Source organism: Pezoporus occidentalis, unplaced genomic scaffold (genome assembly GCF_034315485.1).
Source record: "Pezoporus occidentalis ecotype Australia unplaced genomic scaffold, CSIRO_AGI_Poc_V1 ctg142, whole genome shotgun sequence".
Classification (NCBI taxonomy): Eukaryota; Metazoa; Chordata; class Aves; order Psittaciformes; family Psittacidae; genus Pezoporus; species Pezoporus occidentalis.
Genome location: NW_026913230.1, coordinates 187,150 through 209,527, shown reverse-complemented (window position 1 = coordinate 209,527; position 22,378 = coordinate 187,150). Strand labels below are relative to the sequence as shown.

The window sequence follows — 22,378 nt, the reverse complement described above, 5'->3', positions numbered from 1 at the left end:
GTTAGTGCATGAATCACAAGCTCATTGGCAGCAAGACCAGCCCAGTAACTCAGTTAGTTCTTGGCTGCCATCTGAGCTTCAAGGAGACCTCATATTCTCTCACCTCTGACAGTTGTGCACCTCCTCCCTCTTCCCAGGGCTCAGGAGAGGAAAGAGGAACATATTGACACTTGGAAACAAATCTGTGATTTCAGAAGTCAGCAATCCTGTGGCAGCACAAAACCCCAGGAAATAAAGATGAGAATTCTCTGGGCAATCCATATTTTCATAAGAGCTGACCAACACGTTTCCTGTGCCTGGCTTGTTTCACCTAGGCTGTAGGAGAAAGCACTTCAGTAGGTCTTTGCAGCATATTACTGAAGCAACAGTTTTAGATCAGATAGATCGAAACCTAAAGGAATTCCCTTATGCACTTAACAGTGGAAGCACTGGGCTGGGTTGGCTTGGGCCCAATGTGTTTTGACCAGCTTAGGCAGCAGCTGGCATGAGGCACTGGAAGACAACTTGCACCTTTCCTACTGGCCATGGACTGGGATAGAAATGTGTTGTGTATCTTGGTCTCACCAGCTCTTTCCAGCGTATGTGGAAAGAATCAGAATTGGGGTCCATGCTGCCTGTTGCCTTGTTATCTCTTTGGGATCAGGTTGGTCTTTGTGCCCTGTGTCTGGGTGGTGCCTGGCACAATGGGCCATAACACATCTCCTTTATTTGCTGCCATCAGCTCCTTTCGCCTTGGAGCCCTGCTTGGGCTCTTCTCATTTGACACAGACAATGCACCGAGCAGGATGCAGCAGCCCCTTCTGCAGACCCTCTGCTTCTTGGTGCTGGGTCCCCATGGAGTTGAGTGCAATGTCCCTGTCCTTGCTAAGTCATGTCACTGATTAATTTGGGGTGGGTTTGTTCTTCCTGTCAATATTTGTGCTTGCGGCAGTTGGGAGGCAGTGGGGTGGCAGCCCTGGAGAGCTCAGCTCATCTGTTTATCTGCCGGCCGGGATGGCTGCAGGATGACATCTGCATACCATTCCGCTGCGGATCACTTCCTCACCCTGGAAGGTCGCGCTGCCTACATGGCACCAGCCCGGCACAGCCCAGCACCGGCTGGGCAGGCACTGAGCCCAGGATGAGACCTGATGGTTACACAAAGGGTCAAACCCAGGCAGAAACCTTGAGGGGGACAGGAAAGGGGAGGTGACTTCAGCACTGCCAGATGTCACACAAGTGCCGCTCCACTGGTACAGTGTTCCATGTGGAGGAGCCGGCTGGCCCAGGCTCTCACCTCTGCTGCTCCCTTTGCATTCCCAAGCTCCAGGTGTCTCCTCTGAGTGTTATATATTGCAGATGGGGCCATCCAGCTCAACACCACTCCCTCTGGCAAGCCCATGCTGTAGCAAAGCAAGCCAGAAAGTGTCCTTCTCTTCTGATTGGTCCCTCTTCCCAGTTCTTTTCTTGCCTCTGTTTAGTAACTTGTTCTCCTTATATCTCTTCTTCAGATTTTGAACAGCCATTTATCAATAAGCTGGAGACCCTCCTCATCAGCAAGAAGGAGTACACCTGGGTACCATGCCTCGTGTCCATCCCTGATCTTAACATCACTCTGATCTTGGTGAGAGCTCGGCCAGTGGGAGATTCTGGACCACAATGTTCATTTGTAACATTCTGCATTTGTAATTGCCTGCGTGGAAGCAGGACAGGCACTGCCAGGAATGGAAAATGCATGGGACACATTTTCCATGGAAAGTACAAGCCACTGGCTTCCTCGTTTTATTTGCTGGTTGAAGCTGTGCTGTCCAGTTCCCTTGGGCAGACCCCACGGGTTTCCTGCCAACCTTGCTTCTCTTCCCTGGAGCATTATGAAACAAAACAAGACTTTGTTTTAATCCCACTTCCCCGCAGCATCCCCTGTTTCTCCGGCCTCTGTGATCTACAAACCCTTTAGGTGATCGGCATCCCCACGAGGGAAGAGGCTGCAGCCCTGGGGCTGTTGACTAAAAACAGCTCTGTTATCAGTTTGTTTGTGCCTTTCTTTTTTCTTTTTTCTTTTTTTTTTCCCTTTTTTTTCTTTACAATGCAAATACATCCTTCCAGGATGAGTGTTACTATTGTACAACAGCCTCCAGGGACACTCTGGGGGCCAGGGGCCTTTCCCTTGCCCGGGAAGGACACTACCCAAGGTCAGCACTCATCCCAGTGGGGCTGATGTTTGGGACATCAGCATCAGTTTCCTTAGCTATCACTAGAAGTTTCCATTCCTGGAAGTCTCTGGCCCACTCTGCAGATGGAGAGGCTCATGGTGCAGGATACGGTGCTCAGGGTATAGGGGGGGCTGGGATTCCTAGATGACAAACCCTTGGGGGAGAGGGCAGGAGGCCAGCACAGCACGATGCTGCATCATTTCTTCCCGCAAAAGCGATGTGTTAGCCAGCGAAAAGCCTGGAAGGGGTGGGAATGTTGTTACCTTCTTTTTTCAGTTGGCAAAATGTTGATTTTTCCAGCAAAATTCCCTCATCCACCCTGATGGGAAGAGCACTTTCTGGGACAACAAGAAGGGGGTGCAGGTACCGACACACTTGATCAGGGATTCCCTCTATGTCCAGTGTGAGACTGTCATTGACAAGAAGGTCTTCAGGTCCAATTTATTCATCATCCATATAGCAGGTGAATACTTGGGAAGGTGCGGGAGGGAGCAGTTTGGATGACTGTGAAGTTTATCACCGTGGCTCATGGTGTTGTCATGGTCCTCTCTAGCTACACTGACTCTGCATGGTGCTTGTATCTCCTCTGTGTGCCAGACAGAGATACACCAAGCACCAGGGAGTCATACTGAAGTCTCCTGTAACTGCATGGTCTGAGTCAAAGAGTTAATAGATCTGAAATGCCATTCCACTGCCTCTTCCTCATCAGGGAGCGAGCTGTACGACATCCAGCTGTATCCCAAGAAAGCCATGGAGCTGCTGGTGGGAGAGAAGCTGGTCTTGAACTGCACAGTGTGGGCTGAGTTCAACTCTGGCATCCGCTTCCAGTGGACTTACCCTGGCAAACAGGTATCAGCAATCAGAGCAGCTCCAGAAGCACTGGGCAACTTTCCCTCCAAGTCATTCCCTCCTGCCCCTTCATGTGTGCCTCTTCACATCCCTGGCAGGGCTCTGCTTCATGATCCTAACCATGACGAGCCCAGCACATCTTGGTCAGAGTGCTTTCCCATTTTTCTCTCCTGCAGTGGAAGGCAGACAGAGGGAAGACCCTTCTTCCTCCTTGCTGAGGTCTTATTGCTCTGGGGCTCTCCTGGGCAAACACTGACTTCATTTCCACCAGTGCAAATCCAGAGCAAATATCATTGGCTTAAGAGCTACTCTAGTCACACCGTCCTGCTTACCAAAAGCCTGTGAGGGGGTCCTTTCCTATATTTTCCTTCCCCTCCCCACTGTGTTTTCCCCCTGTTGCAGCCTCTGGCTCATGTGAACAATAAGATATCAGTGAGGGCATCACTGTTCAGGTACCTGTAGGCCTCCCATCCTGGTCACTGGGCTGCAGATAAGAGCAGAACTCTATGCTAAGCTCTTATCCCAGCCTCAGGGCTCGCACAGCCCCATCCTGCTGATGTCTTTCATCCCCTTCTGTCTGTCATCTCCCACAGACACAGCGGGCAGTGATAGAGCCTGAGCGCCGGTCCCTGCAGACACGCACGGAGCTCTCCAGTATCCTGACCCTGCACAACGTCAGCCAGCAGGACCTGGGCAAGTACACGTGCACGGCCACCAACGGCGCCCAGATGCTGGAGGAGAGCACGGACGTCATCGTGCATGGTACGGTGCCTTCCAGCCCCTGCAGAGCCACAGCCAGAGCCAAGCTGCAAGCACAGCAAGCCCCAGGCTGCTTAAACAGGGCTTGGCACAAGGCTCAGTAAAGGGGCTCCTGCACCTCCATCCCACTCTGCTCATCCCTGAGAAGTCCCTCAGCCCTCCTGTGCCCCAGAACCACCCTGGGGTCACATTCAGCAGCATGCTAAGGTGACAAGTGAAATGCAAACACTAGACAGGCCCAAACACACTGGGATGGCAGGATACACAGGTCTTGTGGTCCTGTGGCAGATGCAGTGTCCCTGTGGCATGGCTGGCCTGGGAGGCATGAGCTGCGGGAGCACAAGGTGCCATCAGCACTGAGTGCCTGTCTCCTGGCAGCAGAATTGGATGGGGCAACACAGCCTCCCTGTGCCCCTCATGGCTCCCAGCAGCAAGGCAGAGGCAGCTCTTCAGCTGCCAGAGTCTCAAAGCAGTGCTGACCTGCCCAGCTTTGACCTGACCACCCACTCCCTTCTGCTCCAGGGAGGGAACCCTGCTGGGAACAGGGATGCAGAAGAGAGGCTGGGGGTCATATGAGCAGATAAGACAATAGTGGATTTTGGTTATTTTGACTTCATTGTTTCAGAGAAGTAGTCATTGTCAACTGCACTGCCTCAGCACCCTGCCTGTCCTCGGTCCTTGCTGTCAGGCCCTGTGGAGAGAGCAGATCGTGGTAACAGACTGTCCCTTTGTGCTCTCCTCTCCTCCATGCTCACCATTTTGCTTACAGAAAAGCCCTTCATCAACGTGGAGTGGAGGAAGGGCCCGGTGATAGAAGCCACCGCAGGAGATGAAGCCGTGAAGCTGCCGGTGAAAGTCATGGCTTACCCCCCACCAGACTTCCAGTGGTAACGCACCTTTCTTACCCTGACCACCTTTTCCTCCTCTCCTTCCCTCCACCAACTAGGAAAGCTTAGCCTGGTCCCTCAGCGGCCAGGATTGTCCCAAATGTCACATTTTTCCACCCACGGGGGTAATTTCTCCCACCTACCCTGCCTTTCAGCTGCACAGCTTGGAATGGGAGGAGGTGACAATGTTGGGAGAAGCAGCAAAGGTCCTGGCAGCTCAAATGGGGCTTACCCCTCTTGTCCCCCTGCAGTGGGGATCAAGGCTGGCCAGAGGAGCAAGAGAGCTCTGCTTATGGCAGAGCTACAACATCCCCAACCCCAGGCACATCCACATAGGACCCGTAACTCAGGTCCAGGGAAAGCCCAGGGATCTCTCCAGAGAGGTCCGCAGTGCTAGCAAGGGGCGCCCTGATTGTGCACTAATGGGGACCAGCAAACCCCTGCCCAGCTGCCAGCGGGACACTTCCTCCCCGTGGCTGCATTTTCTCTCTGCCTCCCTGCAGGTACAAGGACGGGAAGCTAATTCCCAAGCAATCTCAATCTTCAATGCAGATCAAGGATGTGTCGGAGCAGCACGCTGGGACATACACGCTGGTTCTGCGGAACAGGCTGGCAGGGCTGGAGAAGCGCATCAGCCTCCAGTTAATTGTCAATGGTAAGGGAGAGGTTCAGGGCTGGGGCTGGGGGGAGATCCCATAGCCCCAGCCTTTGGGCTGCTCCAAGACCAAGTCCTTGTTGTTGTCCTAAAGCAGCTGGCACCTACATCATCTCCTTTCTCATTGCCGAGAGATGCTCTGGTTACATTGAGGGTGGTTCCTTGTGGCCTGGCGATACGGCATAGTTCTGTTCCTGGTTCCATCATTCTTGGCAGGATATGTCCTTGCTCAGGACCATTTCCCAGGACAAGATCTGAGGGGTGACCCTGACTGATGTGGACTTAAGGGCAGTGCAGCTACAGCACACACAAAGCCTGGAGCTGGAGCAGTTCTCTGGGTGGGAAGCTCCTGGGGAGTTTTCCCCTACAGAAACCAGTCCCAGTCATGCAGGAACCAGATGCCAGCAGAGAAAGCATTGGAAGGGCACTGCTGCTTGGAGATTTGTCTCCAGCAGGCTCTGTAGCCCTGTGCTGGGGGTTGCCAGACAGTGCTTTGAGCTTGACAGCATCCAGACAGTCTCACTCTGCAGAGCAAGGAGGAATGACACCACTTGAATCTAAGTATAATCTGCTCTGCTTTGCAGGTCTGAGGTCCCCAGGAGCTGCCCTGAGAGCCACAGTGCTTTAGTGCCCAGTCTCTCTAGAGATGGGCTTGGGGAGGGCTGTGTGTGGCATGGGGATGCAGGGGCTGACCTCACGGTGTCACTCTGATCCTTGCAGTTCCTCCGCGCATCCATGAGAAGGAAGCTTCTTCCCCGAGCATCTACTCCCGGAGGAGCCCCCAGGCTCTCACCTGCACAGTTTATGGCATCCCAGCGCCAGAGGTGATCCAGTGGCAGTGGAGGCCATGGATGCCCTGTCGCATGTTCTCCCGACGCAGCCTGTAAGTGCCATTTCTTCCAACACCCGTGTCTTACCAGGCCCTGAGCATGGCACTGCAGGCTTCTTGTGACCATGGCTGTGTCCTGGACCCCATCTCACTTTTGCTCTCCCAGCCACAACATGGCGAGAGGAGTACAGCACTGGCTGATAGCTTGGCGCACTGAACACCCACTGTGGGGAGGCAGAATGGAGCCCACCAGAGACACTTGTTATCCATGTGGGAGTTTTCCCCAGCCTGGCTGGTCACACACACCCCCTTGGTGAGACCCTGGGACAGGAGCTGGGGCTCAACTCATTCCTGCCCTAAGGTCCCTGGGGTTCTTTGGTCCTTCCTCATCTTCTTGGTAATGATGGAAGCTAAAGTGCATATAGGCAGGGGAGCAGAGGTGCTGTGTGCAGGGAAGAGTTGCTGAATCCAGGGGAAGAGCCAGCTGCTGGAATGGTTTGTCAGGAAGGTGTTTGTGCAGGCAGCACCCATTGGTAAGCAGGAAGGGTGCGTGCCCACTGCCTGTGCCCTGGGAAGCTGGGGCAGCACCAGGCAGGGCTACAGTGGCATTTGTTTAGTGGCAGGAAGAAAGAAAAGAGATGCTAGGGAGTTATAGCCAGAGCAGTCAGGGTGGAGGACATCAGGGTGCCTGGAGGAAGCCAGGTCCTGCAGCCTTGTAGAGGCTGTTACCGAGCCAGGGACTCCAGAGAGCTCTCCATTGCATGCAAGTGCACTGTGGCCCTGTCAGGAAGCAGAGGGGCCCATGAATTATGAGCACTGTCTCCCAAGGCCACCATATTTCTGCCTAGCATAGCTCCAGAGGATGCAGGAGGCTTCTTTCCAGCTTCCTGTTGTTTACACAGCTCGACAGTGTGTTTGCTCCGCCAAACGCTCTGCCCCACACTGCCAGTGTCCTTGCCACTGCCCTTGGGTGCTCAGCTCTCCCCTGCTTCCCTGTCACAAGCCTTCTCCCTCCACACCTCCCACCCTGTGTTTTGGGCAGACCCTGCTGTCTCCTGGCCCCAGCTGCATTTCAGAAGCAGGCTGCAGGCTGCAGCGTCCCCAGTCCCTGGCAGATTTAGGCACTTCTCCTAGCTCTCCTGTCTCAGCCTGAAGAGGTGCCACCATGTTCATGTGAGATGCTAGTAGCATCTCTACATGGGATGTTTCCCTCATGGTATTTGTTGAATCAGGAGCAGCAGAAGCACCTTGGGGTGCTGCACCATGTGCTCTCCAGGCCAGCACTCAGCCAGGCTGTGATATTCCTGACTCTCAGTCACAGCAGGGGTTTAAGGCCTTGTTGCTGAGCAGAGGCATCAAGAACTGCCTGAGGCACACATGAACCAATTTCACCTCTATCTTCCTCCACCCCTAGCAGGGAAAGATGAAACCACAGTCTGGGGGTGAAAACACTGCCTGGGACCTGTATCTGTTCCCTGCCTTGATTTTCACATCTGTAGATGTTTGCCTCACTAGTGGCTGTGGGGCACCCTTATAAACCACATTAGAACTGATAACTGAAAGAAACAGGAAATTTTGCAGAGTTAGAGGAGAGGGGCATCAATTCTCAGACATAAAAGCTGGTTTTGCTGCCTTTTTCCCAGCTGACCTGCTCTCCATCTCTCTCCTCTTTCCCCTGCTCCTGAATTAGCAATAGTCGGCACCGGGCAGCGAGGCGTCATCAGCGGGATCGGATGCCCGAGTGCAGGGACTGGAAAGATGTGTCGCAGCAGGATGCGGTGAACCCCATCGAGAGCATCAACACCTGGGTGGAGTTCGTGGAGGGGCGGAACAAGGTGAGGCTGAAGCTTCAAGCCCATCCGGAGTGAGGAGCTGGAGACAGGCACCTCGGTGGGGTCCTTTGTGATCAGCCAGCAGAAACAAGCCTGGCAGAGACAGGTTTGGGGAGGGCTTCACACCTCTGCCACTAAAGTAAATCATGAGCAGCTGCTCCCAGCTCTGGGGCTCTGCAGTACCAGGCAGCCCCAGGGCGAGGAAGAACTGTCATCTTTGAGGAATTACCCTATATCCAGAGAGGCTCCTGCTGGGGCTGACTATGCAGGAGGATTTACACTGATTGCTGTTGAATGCAGGGCACCCAGCTAGGGAGGGCACAGGGGATGTGTGCTATAGGGGCTGCTGTGGCCATTTTTGAGCACTCTTGCATGAGCTGTTCCGGGAGAGCCAAACCCCATAGAGTAGCCTGGGCAGCTGGGAAGAGAAAGCAGGAGTCACAGACTGACCAGGAAATCTCTGGCATCAGGAATGTGCATGTGTGTGGCGGGGCATTTCATCCCGCTGCCCCCATCCCAGCTGGGTGAGGGTGGTATGGAGGTGCTGGCATCCCTCTGCTGCAGGTTTGTGAGTGCAGTATATGTGCCCCACAGAGCCCACTTCTCCATCACAGCATTTCCTCTCTGGAAGGAACATCTCTTCCTTATTGCAGCATGTGACCTACACGCTCTGCTGCCTGTTTCTTTCTGTCTCTTGGTAGCTGCAAGTGTCAGGTCTGTGCCATGACGAGGTTCCTGTTCCCACTGGTGTCGGGCACCAGCCGCTCACAGAGGGATGCAGAACAAACAAAGGGGCCCCTGTTTCCGAAAGTCACTTCCTGTTTTCCTACACACCTCCAAAGGCACTTCCCGTCCCCTGGCCTGGCGGGAGTTCATCACTCTGCCAAAAGGGTGGCAGGGGCAGATGCTTCTCCTCCCAGAGCAGCCAAAGGGAGAGGCAGTGTTTGGTGTCCCCCAGGCAGGCGAGCACGGGTGGTGGAAGCTCCTGGGTGAGAAGCCCTTGTGTCCCCCTTCACATCTGACTCTCATCTTGGTCCCTTTAGATCTTTTCTTTGTATTCCTCATTGTTTTCCTCCTGTTCCTAAGCTGTGTCCTTCTCATTCTGTCTACTTAGTTGTAACTGTCCTGGGGGTCCAACTTTGGTCATATGGTCCAATGCAAGGTTCTGGGCTAAAAGAGCTCTTAAACTTGCAGTAGGATGCTATGTCCTCAAACCTGCTTTCTCTCCTTCTCCTTTCTGCCTTTCTACTCCTTCCACCCTCCTCTGGTTTTTATTCTGTCCGGAAAGGCCAGAATGAGCCGCAGGGTGTGCAGTGCACAGCCATGCACTGCAGGATGACATCAAATCCAGAAAGCCCAACACAAACATAATAGCACAGATTAGAAGGAAAATCCCCAAGAAACAGGAAAAGCAGCACACAAAAGTGTCAGCAATAGGGTCACCTCAGCTGTATTCAATAACCCCAAGAAACGGAAAAGGCAACACACAAAAGTACTAGTAATAAAGTCACTTCAGCTGTATTGAATATGCACTGAATGAATTCAGTTCCTTTGATTAACACAGGCTAATATGTTGCCACTTACAACGGAAATGCTTCCCAATGGGATGAATAGTAAAAGGCAAAGTAGTTTCCCTGTAGGAAGAATATTTTTTTTTTCATGTTAAACATTGTCTCATTAGAGGGATTATTGCATGGATCCACTTGTCATTTAAACTGGGAGGGAAGAGAAACCTGTGCTTCAAACTGCAGATCTCCTCTAAGGGGAGTGCTTGCAACACATTTGGCCTCACACACATAGAGCGTGAGCTGGGAGGAGGAGAACATCCTCACTACCCTGCTGCCTTTCCTGGCTTATTTGGAGGCAGCCTCTCCCGGGTCTGTGCTCCCAGGACAGCAGCCAGGCTCTTTGCCCATCCTTAGTCATGTCTTGCTGGAAGTAGGGAGGAGGAACCTTTTAGGGCTCTGTCTATGTACACTTAAAGAGAGAAGCTGACAGCTTTTCTTGAAGTGGAGAGAGCTGGATGCTTTCACAGATTTATTTTCCCCTTATGGATTAAAGGAGTGTTCTCAGGACTGTAAGTACCTGTAAACTCCACTGAACTCTGTGGGACACCAAGTAGTCAACTGGAGAGGGTTCAGAGAATCAGCTTTGGTGTCCTTTCCCTTTCTCCCCACTGTTATAAGCCTGGAATCTCAGCCATCCATCAGCCCTGCATCCTGTTCATGTCCCCCTTACTGGGCACAGGCTTGTCCCCATGGTGACCCAAGGAGCTTAGGAAGAAGTTTACTTCCATGAAGAGGCATCTGTGCTGGTTGGGCTCCATAAAAAGGAGCAGAGATCAGAAATAAAACCGTGTTGCTGTTCCTAGAGCCAGCAGATGAGGCTTGAAATGCACAAAGGGCTATTGAATAAGGGACTATTTTTGCATAACCCTTTCCTGGGTACAGCTACCACCTGGGGCCACGTTTGCTGGTGCTTAGCTGTCTGCCAGAGAGCAGCACTGATCTTACTTCTCTCCCCTCTTGCTCTTCCTAACTCCTCGTCCTTTTCCCCCATCAGACAGTCAGCAAACTGGCCATCCAAGAAGCCAACGTCTCAGTCATGTACAAGTGTATTGCCTCTAATAAAGTGGGTCGAGACGAACGGCTGATCTACTTCTACGTGACCAGTGAGTACTGCAGATGTCCCCTCCAACTGCACCAGATGAGCGCTCTGCTTGAAACAAGGAGGACCCTAGACCTGCCAGATCTTGTCATTTGCAGTTAGCACCTTAAACAGTGATCGGGAGGCCAACAGGAAAGGAGAGCTACCTCAGAGCTCTGCTGAGCTGCAAAAGCCTGGAGTCTGGCAGCAGACAGCACGGGCAGAGTTTGACAGGCAGGCCTGGGGGTGAGCCAGTGCTGCCTGTACCTAGGTCCAGCGCTGAGGACATCCTTCTGGCTCTGGCCCAGGCAGCTCCCTGGGCTGGGGATGTGCCTGGTCCAAGAGCATCCTCTAGTGGCACTGCTCCCAGCCCGGGTCCTGCTGGCCGGAGCCCCCGGCACGGACCCCACCGGGTTTTGGTGGTGGGAGGAAGCTGAGTCTGTAGAAGCCAGAGCTCAGCAGTCGCGGCCCATATGGAGCTGCATAAGCGGTACCCTGTGCTGGCAGGAGTCTGTCTCTGTCTGCTGGGCACAGGGAGCCTGACAAGGGCACAGCAGAGGTTTATCTTCATGCCTCTCTGGACAGACCACAGAAACCTTGGCTAATGGCCCTCATAGGCAGTACCTGTGCTGTCAGAGCCACCGGCTTTTGTGGAGGCAAATAAACATCTTCAGTTGCTGCCCCAGTGATGCTCTGCATGTGCAGTTGTCCAGCCTGACTGGCATGTGTGCAATCCAGAATGCTGCAGCTGAGCTGAGAGCAGTAACAGCCTAATTCAGACCTCCCAGACTTGTTTCACTTGTGACCTCCTCTTAATTGGACCCTGGGACTTCAGCATATCCTTTAGCACTTGTTTAGCTGTTTGTTGCCAGCAGTTTGCATGTCACAGTTCTGCTCTAGATTGGTTTCCTTTACCTTGGATGAGGATGGGGGGGAGGCTTGGAGAGCTAAGCCCAGGGAGACAATTTTGTTGTGTCTGGCAGCTCAGCCATGAAAACTCATTCACATATTCACTTCCTTCCTGAAAGCCATTCCAGACGGGTTCGAGATTGAGTCCCAGCCCTCGGAAGAGCCTATAGAGGGGCAGGACCTACAGCTGAGCTGCAATGCAGACAACTACACCTATGAGAACCTGCAGTGGTATCGGCTGAACCTCTCCAAGCTCCACGACGAGGAGGGCAACCCCCTCGTGCTGGACTGCAAGAACGTCCACCACTATGCCACCAAAATGCAGGGGGAGCTGCGCTTCCAGCCAGACTCCAATGATGCCACCTTGCTGCTCACCATCCCCAACATCTCCCTGGGCGAGGAGGGAGACTACGTGTGTGAGGTGCAGAACAGGAAGACCCGGGAGAAGCACTGCCACAAGAAATACATCTCTGTGCAGGGTGAGGGTCCACAGGGCAGGTGGGAGTGACAGAGGAGAGCTGATGCTCTTGCTCCCATGAGCTTCCCAGCCTGTCCCCAGGGGAAGCCACACAAGCAAGCTAAACTCAAGGTGGCAAAGGCAGGGCACCTGGGTTCTCAAAACACCCTTCAGCAGGGGTCAGAGACCCAAAGACCCCCAAGAACACAGATATTCTTTTGATCAATCAGTTTCCCGTTTTCCCCTCCTCCTCTTTGTGCTGCTCCTCCAGCCCTGGAGATCCCCCGCCTCAAGCAGAACCTGACAGACATTTGGGTGAACGTCAGTGACTCCATAGAGATGCGCTGTAAGGTGGATGGCAACCATGTTCCTGAAATCAGCTGGTACAAAGACGAGAAACTGGTAGAAGAAGTGTCAGGTACAGTGGGCTGGGGGTGAATCAAACACAGGGAATCATGTCTGGTGGCTTTAGAGCTGAGTGCTGCTGGCTTCTGGGTGTTGCTGTGCCCAGGCAAAGGCACCCATTCACTGAATTGGCTGAACTCTGGTTATAATCATGTTCTATCCCAGTTTGATGCAGTCTTACTGGCCAAGTCTATGCCCTAGGGCTTGGCTCAGCACTGTCTGCATGTGCACATTCAGCTGGAGAGTAGAGAGAGAAAAATTATTCATCTTACTCTCAGCCCAGCAGCTGAAATCATTGCTCACACAGGGACCAACCCAGATCCCATGGAAGGAACATGGGAAGGATCCAGGCACACTGCAGAGGGAAGGGAATAGGTCCTGGAGCTGAAGCAGAGCTTGGCACACCAATTGAATTGCCTGGGCACCAACCCCATCCAGCATTGTCTGCAGGGGTTTTGACCCCTCCATACATTTCCCTTGGAAAGGCCCCTCCATCAGGCCACAGAAGAGAGCCCCTAGCAGCTGGTGTAATTTCATTCTCCCATCTAAAATGAACCAGCCAAAAAACTAGAAGCCATATTCTGAGCCTGAATGAGTCCAGTATACTAATCCCCCTCCCTGTGACTGACCACCACAACCCTCTTTGCCTTACAGGGATTGATCTGGCAGACTTCAACCAGAGGCTGAGCATTCAGAGAGTGAGGGAAGAGGATGCTGGGCTCTACCTGTGCAGCGTCTGCAATGCTAAGGGCTGTGTGAACTCCTCGGCCAGCGTCTCTGTGGAAGGTACCGGCAGCCACGACACCCCTGGGGATGAAGTGGTAGGAGTAAGAGTGTGGCCAAGGTCCCGCACCTCGTTGCTGTGACACCAGGAAAGCAGCGACAGCCCCTAGGCCTTGCTGGTGGCATGGTGCTATTACAGGAGGATCTGTAGTCTGGAGCACGTTTAGCTCAGGCAAACACACCTCCCCACATCCTGAAACAGGCCACTGGGGATAACTGAGCTGGGGCACAGAATGGGAATCTCTGAAGCTACAATTTCCCTCCCATCCCACAGGCTCTGATGACAGGACCAATGTGGAGATTGTTATCCTTATTGGGACTGGTGTAATCGCTGTTTTCTTCTGGATCCTCCTTATCCTCATCTTCTGTAACATCAAAAGGGTACGTGACTGTCCCACAGCAGGGGAGGTGGCATAGTGGGGTTTCGGGAAACACCGTTGCTGTGATGTGGGGCTGTATGACAGCATCCACTAAAAGGAGGTCATTGAGTGGTGCTTCAAGCACTCTCACTGCCAAGAACAAGGGTTGTGGTAACGGAGGTGACAGGGAATGGCCTTTGCCAAGGGGAAGCAGGTCAAGTCAAGCAAAGGAAGCAAATTCCCTCTGGGAGTCAGCACCCAGTGCCGGGGGAGCATCTTCCTCACCCTTTGTGTTGGCTGATTCCTGCAGCCAGCCCATGCAGACATCAAGACGGGCTACCTCTCCATCATCATGGACCCCGGCGAGGTGCCCTTGGAGGAGCAGTGCGAGTACCTGCCCTATGATTCCAGCAAGTGGGAGTTCCCACGGGACCGCCTGCGCCTGGGTGAGCCAGACCCCCTCCTTGCCACTGCGTGCTGCAGCCAGGGCTTCCCGGGCTGCTCTGCTGCAAGGTGTCACATTTACCTTTCCCACGTGCTCTGCTCGAGGGCAAGAAACAGCCCACTTCTGCAGGGCCACTTCCTTCCTCTGCTTTGTCCATGCCAGCTCTGTCTCAGTTACTCCCATCCTCCCTTCTCTTATTCTCACTGACAGAGCAAGCAGCCACCTGGGAAGGGCACATGTTCCCCTCCTTCCTTTTCCTTTATTATGTTTTTCTTCTTCCCATGGTTTCCTGTTAGGATTTGGGTTTTTTTTCATTCCATTCTGCCTGTGCTGCACCTGCCCTCCTTTACAGTGCCTCTCTCCTTACCTATAGGTAAAGTCCTGGGTCATGGTGCCTTTGGGAAGGTGGTGGAAGCATCAGCATTTGGGATCAATAAAAGTAACAGCTGTGAAACCGTAGCAGTCAAAATGCTGAAAGGTATGTGGGCAGTGAAGCAGGATGTACAGCCAGTGTAGACAGCAAAGAATGAGACATCTGCTAGGGAATGTCCACCCTGCAAATGCGTGTCTTCCACATAAGGCATTTAAGGCCCTGGAAAATGTTTTATCTCCCACAAACACTCCTGGGTGCTTCTGCTTGAGCCAGCCCCGACCTAGAGGAGAGGAGCTGGAGCCAGCCTCTTAGTTTATGGCTTCTTGGCCTCAACACACTTGATCCTTTTGGCTTCCCCTCATGGATGTTTTAGCCTCATTCAGCTGCACTGGGAGGCAAGTGGCAGAAAGACAGCAGGGACTTGGGGAACTCGCATGTCAAGGAAATGTAGCTGTTTATAAAGGCAAAGAATTAAATGTGTCTCAAAGGACAAACAAGAATCCAGAGCCCCTCTTCAGCAGGTCACTAAAGAAAGCATTGCTCCCAGTTGCCTTCTTCCAAATGTGCCTGTATGTTATGTTTACGGATCAGGTTCAGAGCTGGGTAAGAAAGGAGGCTGCAGCTCTTAACCTGCTCTGAGGGCTGAGCTGGCTTTGAACCCACAGCCTGGTCAATCCAAGGAGATTTCAAGCTTTCATAGCCACATTTTCAAACAGGCATCTGAAATTTTCATTTGGCACCCAAGAAAATACCTAGGCAGTCTCTGGCCAGCAGAGGCCTGTACATGGAAACCAAATCCTGGCCCATCTCAGCAGCATTTACCACTGCAAGTGTACAGATGACCTACACAGCAATTGCAGAGGGAAGCCTGGCTTTAGTTTTTTGAGGCATGGCTCTCACCTGACCCATTAGCTGCCACTCAAGAGCATGCTTCTGTCTCTCAGACTAAATGTACAAACTCTCAAGTTAGGCAAAATGCCTTATTCCCTACACAGGGAAGCTGAGAAGCATGAAAAGGCACAGAAAATCAGAGAACACACCCTAAGGGTAAAACAGAGGACCAAGATTTGATGTGAATTAGGCACTCAGAGAGAAGATGAAGTACAGAGGGCTGGCAAGGTCACAGCACTGTGTTTGCTGCTGGACAGGAATCATAAAAAGATATTCTAGGTTTGAGCTGAGAGAGCTCCTGTCTCCAGTCATGATCAAGAGACTTGGATGCCTTTTGTTTCTAATTTTCCTTCAAATTGTTCTATGGCTCATTATCTCTGTGTGGAGGCCAAAAGGGCAGAGATTCAAACCTGTGCACCTCTATGTAAGCCTCAAGTGATCTTTTTCCCTGCACAACTATAACAGGGAAAAATGTATTGGGAACAAGCTGTGTTGTCTTTTGCTCTGGGTCCCTGCCCCGGCTGGCAGCACTCCACATGGTATAGCAAGGATCCTGGAATCTCCAGACAAGCCTCTGACGTTTCATATGGAATACACACAATAACAAAATGTACCAAGGCTTCAGGGTCACAGCCTCCTCCCATTAACACTGTGCTAACAGAAGGGCGGTGAGGGGGAGTGAAAAGCTGTAAGGAGCCATCATGTCAAGGTCTGTGTGTTTCCAGAGGGAGCTACTGCAAGCGAGCACAAAGCACTGATGTCGGAGCTGAAGATTCTCATTCACATTGGGAATCACCTCAACGTCGTGAATTTGCTGGGTGCCTGTACCAAACCCAATGGTAAATATCCCAGGGCAACAAGCTGTGCCTGCTCCCAGAGATGTGTTTGTCCCCTGTGTGCTTTCTGCTGTCTGCATGTGTGACCACAGGGACACATGGGGATGCTATTGGTGTGTCTGTGTGCACTTAGGGCAGGTGCCACAGCTCAGCAGGGCTGCACATAACATGATTGGGGGCAAACTCTGACCAACCTAAGCCTTTATCTCCTCTCCTGTCTTGGGTGCCCTCTTGCCAGGTCCACTCATGGTTATTGTTGAGTTCTGCAAGTACGGAAACCTCTCCAACTACCTGAGGACCAAGCGAGAAGGATTCAGTCCTTACAGGGTAAGTAGCTTCCTTTGCCCCTAGGGAACCTCTCCCATGGCTGTGGAAGGAAGATGTATAGCCTGAAACATGATCTGACACTGGCACAAAGACACCCTCTGTCTAGCAGTAGATCATGTTTACACAGTGATCTTGGTTCATGTGCACATCAGGGAAGCAATTTCTTTCTGCAATGGAAGATAAGTGCTTCCAAGATGGAATTACAGTCTAAGAATAGGAATAGACTGCACAGCTCATGGGCACAGGGGTTACAGTGTGTGTTTCCTGCTGAGGTTTCTGGTTTTGTCTCCTTGCCAGGAGAAGTCTCCCAGGCTGCGTATTCAGGTCCAGTCCATTGTGGAGGCAGTGAGAGCAGACAGGAGGAGTCGGTCTGGGACTAGCGACAGCGCTATCTTCAACCGCTTTCTGCTGCACAAGAGCCCGACATCACAGCCGATCCAGGAAGGTAACACTCCAGCCTTGGCAGCAGCTCCTCACCGGGCCCACCAAAACAATGCCAGACTTGGACAGCTTGGGGAATGGGTAGGGCACGACAGCAGGGAGCTGGGATCAGGCCTTGGAGTTGATCACTGCTGCATGGAAAATCCCTGACCAGGGATAATGCAGTTATGTGTTGTCTCTTGTAATAGACTCAAAGCCCGGAAAGCAGGATTAAATTCCTTTGGATTTTTTTAGCCTAAAGAAGGAGAATTGAGGGGGATCTCAGTGAGTCTTTGCCAGGACAGGAATGATGAGCTGACCCTCAAAGTCCTTTCCAGCCCTGTTTCCCACAGCTCTGTCTGACTGACACGTGCTCGAGGCTGGACTCATTCTCTCCACACTTAAGCAAGTTCTTGCCATGTGCCACCTAAGCAGAAAACCCCAGAGGGAAAGTGGTTCCTTCAGTTAGCACTGAGGACTAGTTGTGTCTCACCAGGGGGCTGGTTGCATCCCACAGTCCTGGAGAGAGGCAAGGAGAACAAGAGACCACTCACTGTCTAATTTTCTTGTACTCCTGAACAGTGGATGACTTGTGGCAAAGTCCCTTGACAATGGAAGACCTGATCTGCTACAGCTTCCAGGTGGCACGTGGCATGGAGTTCCTGGCATCCCGAAAGGTGAGTTCACCTTTGCCTTCGCTCCCCTCTTCTTTTGTGTGTGCTTAACCAGGCAAGACCTGCCTATAGCCACTTTACAGGTGACACACGGAGAGATTCAGTGATCTGCCTCACACTTCTCAGGAAGTCTGGGGTAGCACTGTGTACACAAAGGTGGGAAACAAGTCCTCTGGCATCTCATCCTCTCCTCAACCATCTCCTTCTGAAATGTTTGTCTTTAACTCCTTCCCATTTCCACTATTCTCCCATTACAGCTCAGGTCCGGGAGGGGAGGGGAATGCTCTGTACTTTCTGATGGTGGTTCTTGTTCCTCTGATTTTCCCCTTTGTGTGCCCTCAGTGCATTCACAGAGACCTGGCTGCTCGCAATATCCTGCTGTCAGAGAACAATGTGGTGAAGATCTGTGACTTTGGCCTGGCCCGGGACATCTACAAGGACCCAGACTATGTCAGGAAAGGCAGTGTGAGTGCCATTTTCTCAAACCCTATACAGATTAGGTCCCCTTTAGCTATTCATAAACTACTCTGGGGATGGAATAAACTGAGGAAAAGGGAAGAGTGGAACCACTTGTGCAACTGGGACCAGGAATCATTGGCCCAGTTATTATGTGCTCTCCTCCTCCTCTACCAGCAGACCTCTGCCACCTTCCTTCTGCCCCTCACTCTGTCATTAACCTACTCTTCTTTCTTGATACTCTTTCCTCCCCCTTTCAGTGTCTTCATCCCTTCCTCTGGCCTAACCAAACCTCCATTCCTCCACGGAGAGAGGAGCAGAGCTATCTGGTTTCCCTTCATCCCTTTCATCCCATTCCTACAAGAAAGGCTGTCCTGGGACATGTCCCTGAGTGAACACTTGTGCCTTTGCCTCTCCCTTCTGTAGGCCCGTCTCCCACTGAAGTGGATGGCTCCAGAGAGCATCTTTGACAAGGTCTACACTACCCAGAGTGATGTCTGGTCCTTTGGGGTCCTCCTCTGGGAAATCTTCTCTCTAGGTGAGTGCTAATGAGGGTTACATGGTGCTGAAGGAGATGTCTCTTCCCACATAGCAGTTTGGTGGGTGAGTCTGTGCAGCAGGCCCTGACACTCTGAAGAATGTCTGAGGGATGTGATGGGAAGAGATATCCATGTAGGCAAAAAAAATGTGGAGGCCATATCCACCCATGAACAGAGTGAAGGAGAGAGGCATGCAGAGGTGGCCTGCAGCTCACTGAGGCAGAGGAGCCTGTCTCAGGCAGCCTTAAGGACTTGGGCTGTGTATGAGAAGTGATCACATCTCCCAGTGTTTTGGGAGGAAGGGCAGTCTCAGGAGGACTGGTTTCTGATGGCACATTTCACATTCCCACCCCTCTTCAAACCTCCTTTAGGGGCATCTCCGTATCCTGGAGTCCAGATCAATGAGGAGTTCTGCCAGAGACTCAAAGACGGTACCAGGATGAGAGCTCCAGAGTACGCCACAGCAGAAATGTGAGTCAGAAACCTCCCAGATCCCAACACAGGGCAGGACAGGCGCCACTGTGGGATGCAAAGACCTTTCAGCCAAGGTGGGGGATAAGCCAACACATCTTTCACTGTAGGCAGCTGCCTGGAGGACAGGCCAGATGGGTTCGAATCAGAGCTATCTAGAGTGTCCAGAGTGGGGTAGGAAATGGCATAAACTGAGCATCTCTTCTTGGCAGATACCGTATAATGCTGAGCTGCTGGCATGGTGATCCCAAGGAGAGACCAACGTTCTCCGACCTGGTGGAGATACTGGGGAACCTTCTTCAGGAAAATGTCCAGCAGGTGAAAACCTCTCAGTGTCCCTGCTCAGCTCCAGATAGCTCTTTCTTCTCCCACCACTAGCTCTCTTGCTGTGCCCTCCTCTGACTCCCTCGCCAATGCAATACTTCTGCATAGGCCAAATGATAACACAGGGTTTCCTGGATCAGAGAGATCTGTTTCCCAGAGCTGCTGGAGAGCTCACTTCTGTTGTAGCCTTCTAGCTGCATCCTAATATAGCTCCACTCTGTTCAGGGCGGGTGCCCTCTCAGTCATCATTCCAGCATTTCCATCCCAATCCCTAGATGATTATCTGAAATTTTTCAGCTGACTCAATGCCCTGGCACTCCTGCCTCCCACACGCCTGCATAATGAAACCCAGGACTTCACCAGGAGTTCTGAAACTCCATCCTTGGATCTAAATGTCAGGGCCATGTGACCCAAACAACTGTTCCATTACAGCAGTCAGATACACAGATTTCTTTGAAACTATTATTAATCACTGCTATGCAGCAACTCACCAGGACTTCTGTGATGAGCGTGCAGCTCTGGTTTTAACTTCTTGATGTTACATTTCAGATGATAGCTAAATGCTTAAATATGAGTACTGGCTCATCCTTATGCCCCTGATTTTAACCTTTCAGTGCTGGATCCCAGAACAGGCATGACTAAGCTGCAATGATGTGCCCATGGGAGCACAGTGCTCTGACTGTGTAGGTTGGAGAACTGTAAGTGCCACAGGACTGGGTTGTTTTCCAGCTCACACACAGCTTCACACACCTGCAACATTTGCAGCTACTTAGTGCAGAGGGCATAGAAATCCCCAGCCAGAGAGTTTGTTCCAGAGAAAAAAAGAAGACATAAACTAGGATCTTTCTCCCCAGCTCTGACAGCTTCTTCTTGTAGAGCCCTTTCCTGTGGGAGACCCTTCCCCTCCTTGTAAGGCCACTCACTGTTCTTCCTACCAGGAAGGAAAGGATTACATCCCGCTGAATGACTCTCACAGCTCAGAAGATGATGGTTTCTCCCAGGTGCCTTCCTCTGCCCAGCAAAACTCAGACGAAGAGGATTTTGACATGAGGATACGCTGTCACAGCCTAGCAGCAAGGTGAATCCCCTCTGGAAAGGGCAGAGAGAGCTCAGCAGGCAGCCAACAGCCTGAGCCTGAGGAGGGATATGGGGAGAGCCCAGTAGCAAAGTGCTGGGAAACCCCCAGGGGATCAGGTGCAATCCGTAGCATCTTGTTTATAAAAGTAAAATCACTTTCCTTTCCTGATGAGAAAGAGCCCTTGATTTGTAAGCCTGTGACATGCCTTCTCCTGCCTCCAGCTACACTGCCAGAGCACCAAGTCCCACTAAAGGTGTCATGGCTCATCAGGTAGCTGAGGAAAGAAGGTGTCAGCTGGGACTCTGCCCTTCTGCTAATGCAGGAGCTTCATCCTATCTATTTCTAACTAACCCAAACAATTAGACCTAGGCTTCTCATCCCTGGAAAGCTGCGATAGTGAGATGCCTGGGATCTATTTGACATTATTCTGCTTATCCAAAGTGGAGAGATAATCTGGGTGCTCCCCTCTGAAGAAGTAATATGGGCTTGAGAGGCCTAAGGTGACCCCATTCCTCTCCCAAAATCCACCATTTCGGTCACCCGCCTCCCTGCATACTTTGGTTGCACCGAGGGGAGGTTGTTTTGGGTCCTGTTTATTCAGGACATGGACTCTGTTGGTTTTACTGAGTACAGTCTGCTTCTGTCAGCAGATACTACAATTGCGTCTCATTCCCTGGTTGTTTGACGGGAGGAAATCAGATCAGGTGTCCATCCAGGATAAAGACATTTGAAGAGTTTCCCATGACACATACAATGTACAAGGCACACCCGGTGAGTAGCATCTGAGTGGAGTGGAGCAGGGGGCAAAGAAATGTTCATCTGTTTCCTGACACCTTTGTTGTTAGGATCGTGGAAGGAAGATCGCTCCTATCTAATGTCAGTCTGTCTGTGTCATTCCTGTTCAGTCCATCCAGTCCTATGCCCATTCATTTCTCTGGCACATAGGGGCTTCTCTGCAGCTCAGCTCATACTGCCTCAATGTGAAATAGGGTGGTTAGGTCTGCAAGCAAGGGGACTGTAAAGGATCTCAGAGAAGAGCCTGCTCTTCCCCCTTCTCAAATCTGTGAACACGGCCTAGATAAGCATACTGAAATCCACCCAGGACTAGGTAAATCCAAAGTGCTTGTACCTCCTGTATCTTGACCCACACAACAGTGTGCAGTAGGGGCCCTCCTGGCCTCTCTGAACTGGGCTGGTACTTAGGATCTCCTCTAGTGAACTTAAATCATCCCTTAAGTCTCAGAGGGAAATCTCACCTCTCACAGATTTGATGGTAATACATTTTTCAGACAGAGAACTATTTCTTTTTTCCCCAAAAAGTGGCACTGAACTGCACACAGTATGTGCTGCTTTTAAAGAAGGCACCTAACAAAATCACTTCCAGCAAGACCATGGAGCATGCTGGTGAAGTGCCCCTACTCTTTTTTCCCTGTCATAGACACACATGGTCTCATCTCCTGAATGATTCCTCCTCCCTTCCAACTCTGATCAGTCGACAGGGATGTTACTGATAACTCCTGTTGCTTCCTTCCAGGACAATCAGACAGACAGTGGGATGGTTCTGGCATCTGAGGAGTTTGAGAGGATAGAAAACCGACACAGAAAAGAAGGTGGATTCAGGTACTCAAGTCTAGCCACTCAGCCCTCCCTGCTGCCAAATGCAGTGAGCCCAGGAGGCAGCTCCTGGTGTCTCCCCATAGGATATATACCTCTTGGAGCTTGCAGGAGCAGCAGGGCTCTGGGCCATGAGCCAGATAAGTCCATACACATTAACAAGAGGCAAAATGCATAAAGAACAGACCTGCCTGCTGCTTCCTAGGGTCTAAAAATATAAACTGTGCCCATTCAGTGAAAATGTGTTTGTTAGGGGAATGAAACACAGCGGAGTGACGGGGTTGATAAGACTCTTAATGCTTATTGACACTTTCTCGTGAAATGTGTCACGTGGGATAGATGGAAACTATGTGGCTGTCACCTCCTCC

At 51.8% G+C, this 22,378-nt stretch overlaps 1 protein-coding gene across 3 annotated transcripts in view; it reads left to right on the top strand.

Moving 5' to 3' along the window:
* The window catches only part of FLT4 (fms related receptor tyrosine kinase 4), a 56,308-nt gene that overhangs the window by 28,941 nt on the left and 4,989 nt on the right, over positions 1-22,378 (top strand). For 2 of the 3 annotated variants that reach the window (XM_062609887.1, XM_062609886.1), the window contains exons 4-29: positions 1,491-1,603; positions 2,493-2,655; positions 2,902-3,041; positions 3,635-3,803; positions 4,570-4,687; positions 5,191-5,342; positions 6,063-6,225; positions 7,862-8,006; positions 10,566-10,674; positions 11,678-12,037; positions 12,287-12,433; positions 13,075-13,206; positions 13,478-13,584; positions 13,873-14,008; positions 14,381-14,485; positions 15,997-16,110; positions 16,346-16,434; positions 16,732-16,879; positions 17,437-17,531; positions 17,871-17,993; positions 18,411-18,522; positions 18,895-18,994; positions 19,207-19,312; positions 20,257-20,396; positions 21,047-21,167; positions 21,931-22,016. In XM_062609887.1, coding sequence (XP_062465871.1) covers positions 1,491-1,603; positions 2,493-2,655; positions 2,902-3,041; positions 3,635-3,803; positions 4,570-4,687; positions 5,191-5,342; positions 6,063-6,225; positions 7,862-8,006; positions 10,566-10,674; positions 11,678-12,037; positions 12,287-12,433; positions 13,075-13,206; positions 13,478-13,584; positions 13,873-14,008; positions 14,381-14,485; positions 15,997-16,110; positions 16,346-16,434; positions 16,732-16,879; positions 17,437-17,531; positions 17,871-17,993; positions 18,411-18,522; positions 18,895-18,994; positions 19,207-19,312; positions 20,257-20,396; positions 21,047-21,167; positions 21,931-22,016 — 3,493 coding nt within the window. The remainder of the gene's footprint in view (positions 1-1,490; positions 1,604-2,492; positions 2,656-2,901; positions 3,042-3,634; positions 3,804-4,569; positions 4,688-5,190; positions 5,343-6,062; positions 6,226-7,861; positions 8,007-10,565; positions 10,675-11,677; positions 12,038-12,286; positions 12,434-13,074; positions 13,207-13,477; positions 13,585-13,872; positions 14,009-14,380; positions 14,486-15,996; positions 16,111-16,345; positions 16,435-16,731; positions 16,880-17,436; positions 17,532-17,870; positions 17,994-18,410; positions 18,523-18,894; positions 18,995-19,206; positions 19,313-20,256; positions 20,397-21,046; positions 21,168-21,930; positions 22,017-22,378) is intronic. The other variant, XM_062609888.1, reaches the window with a different exon arrangement.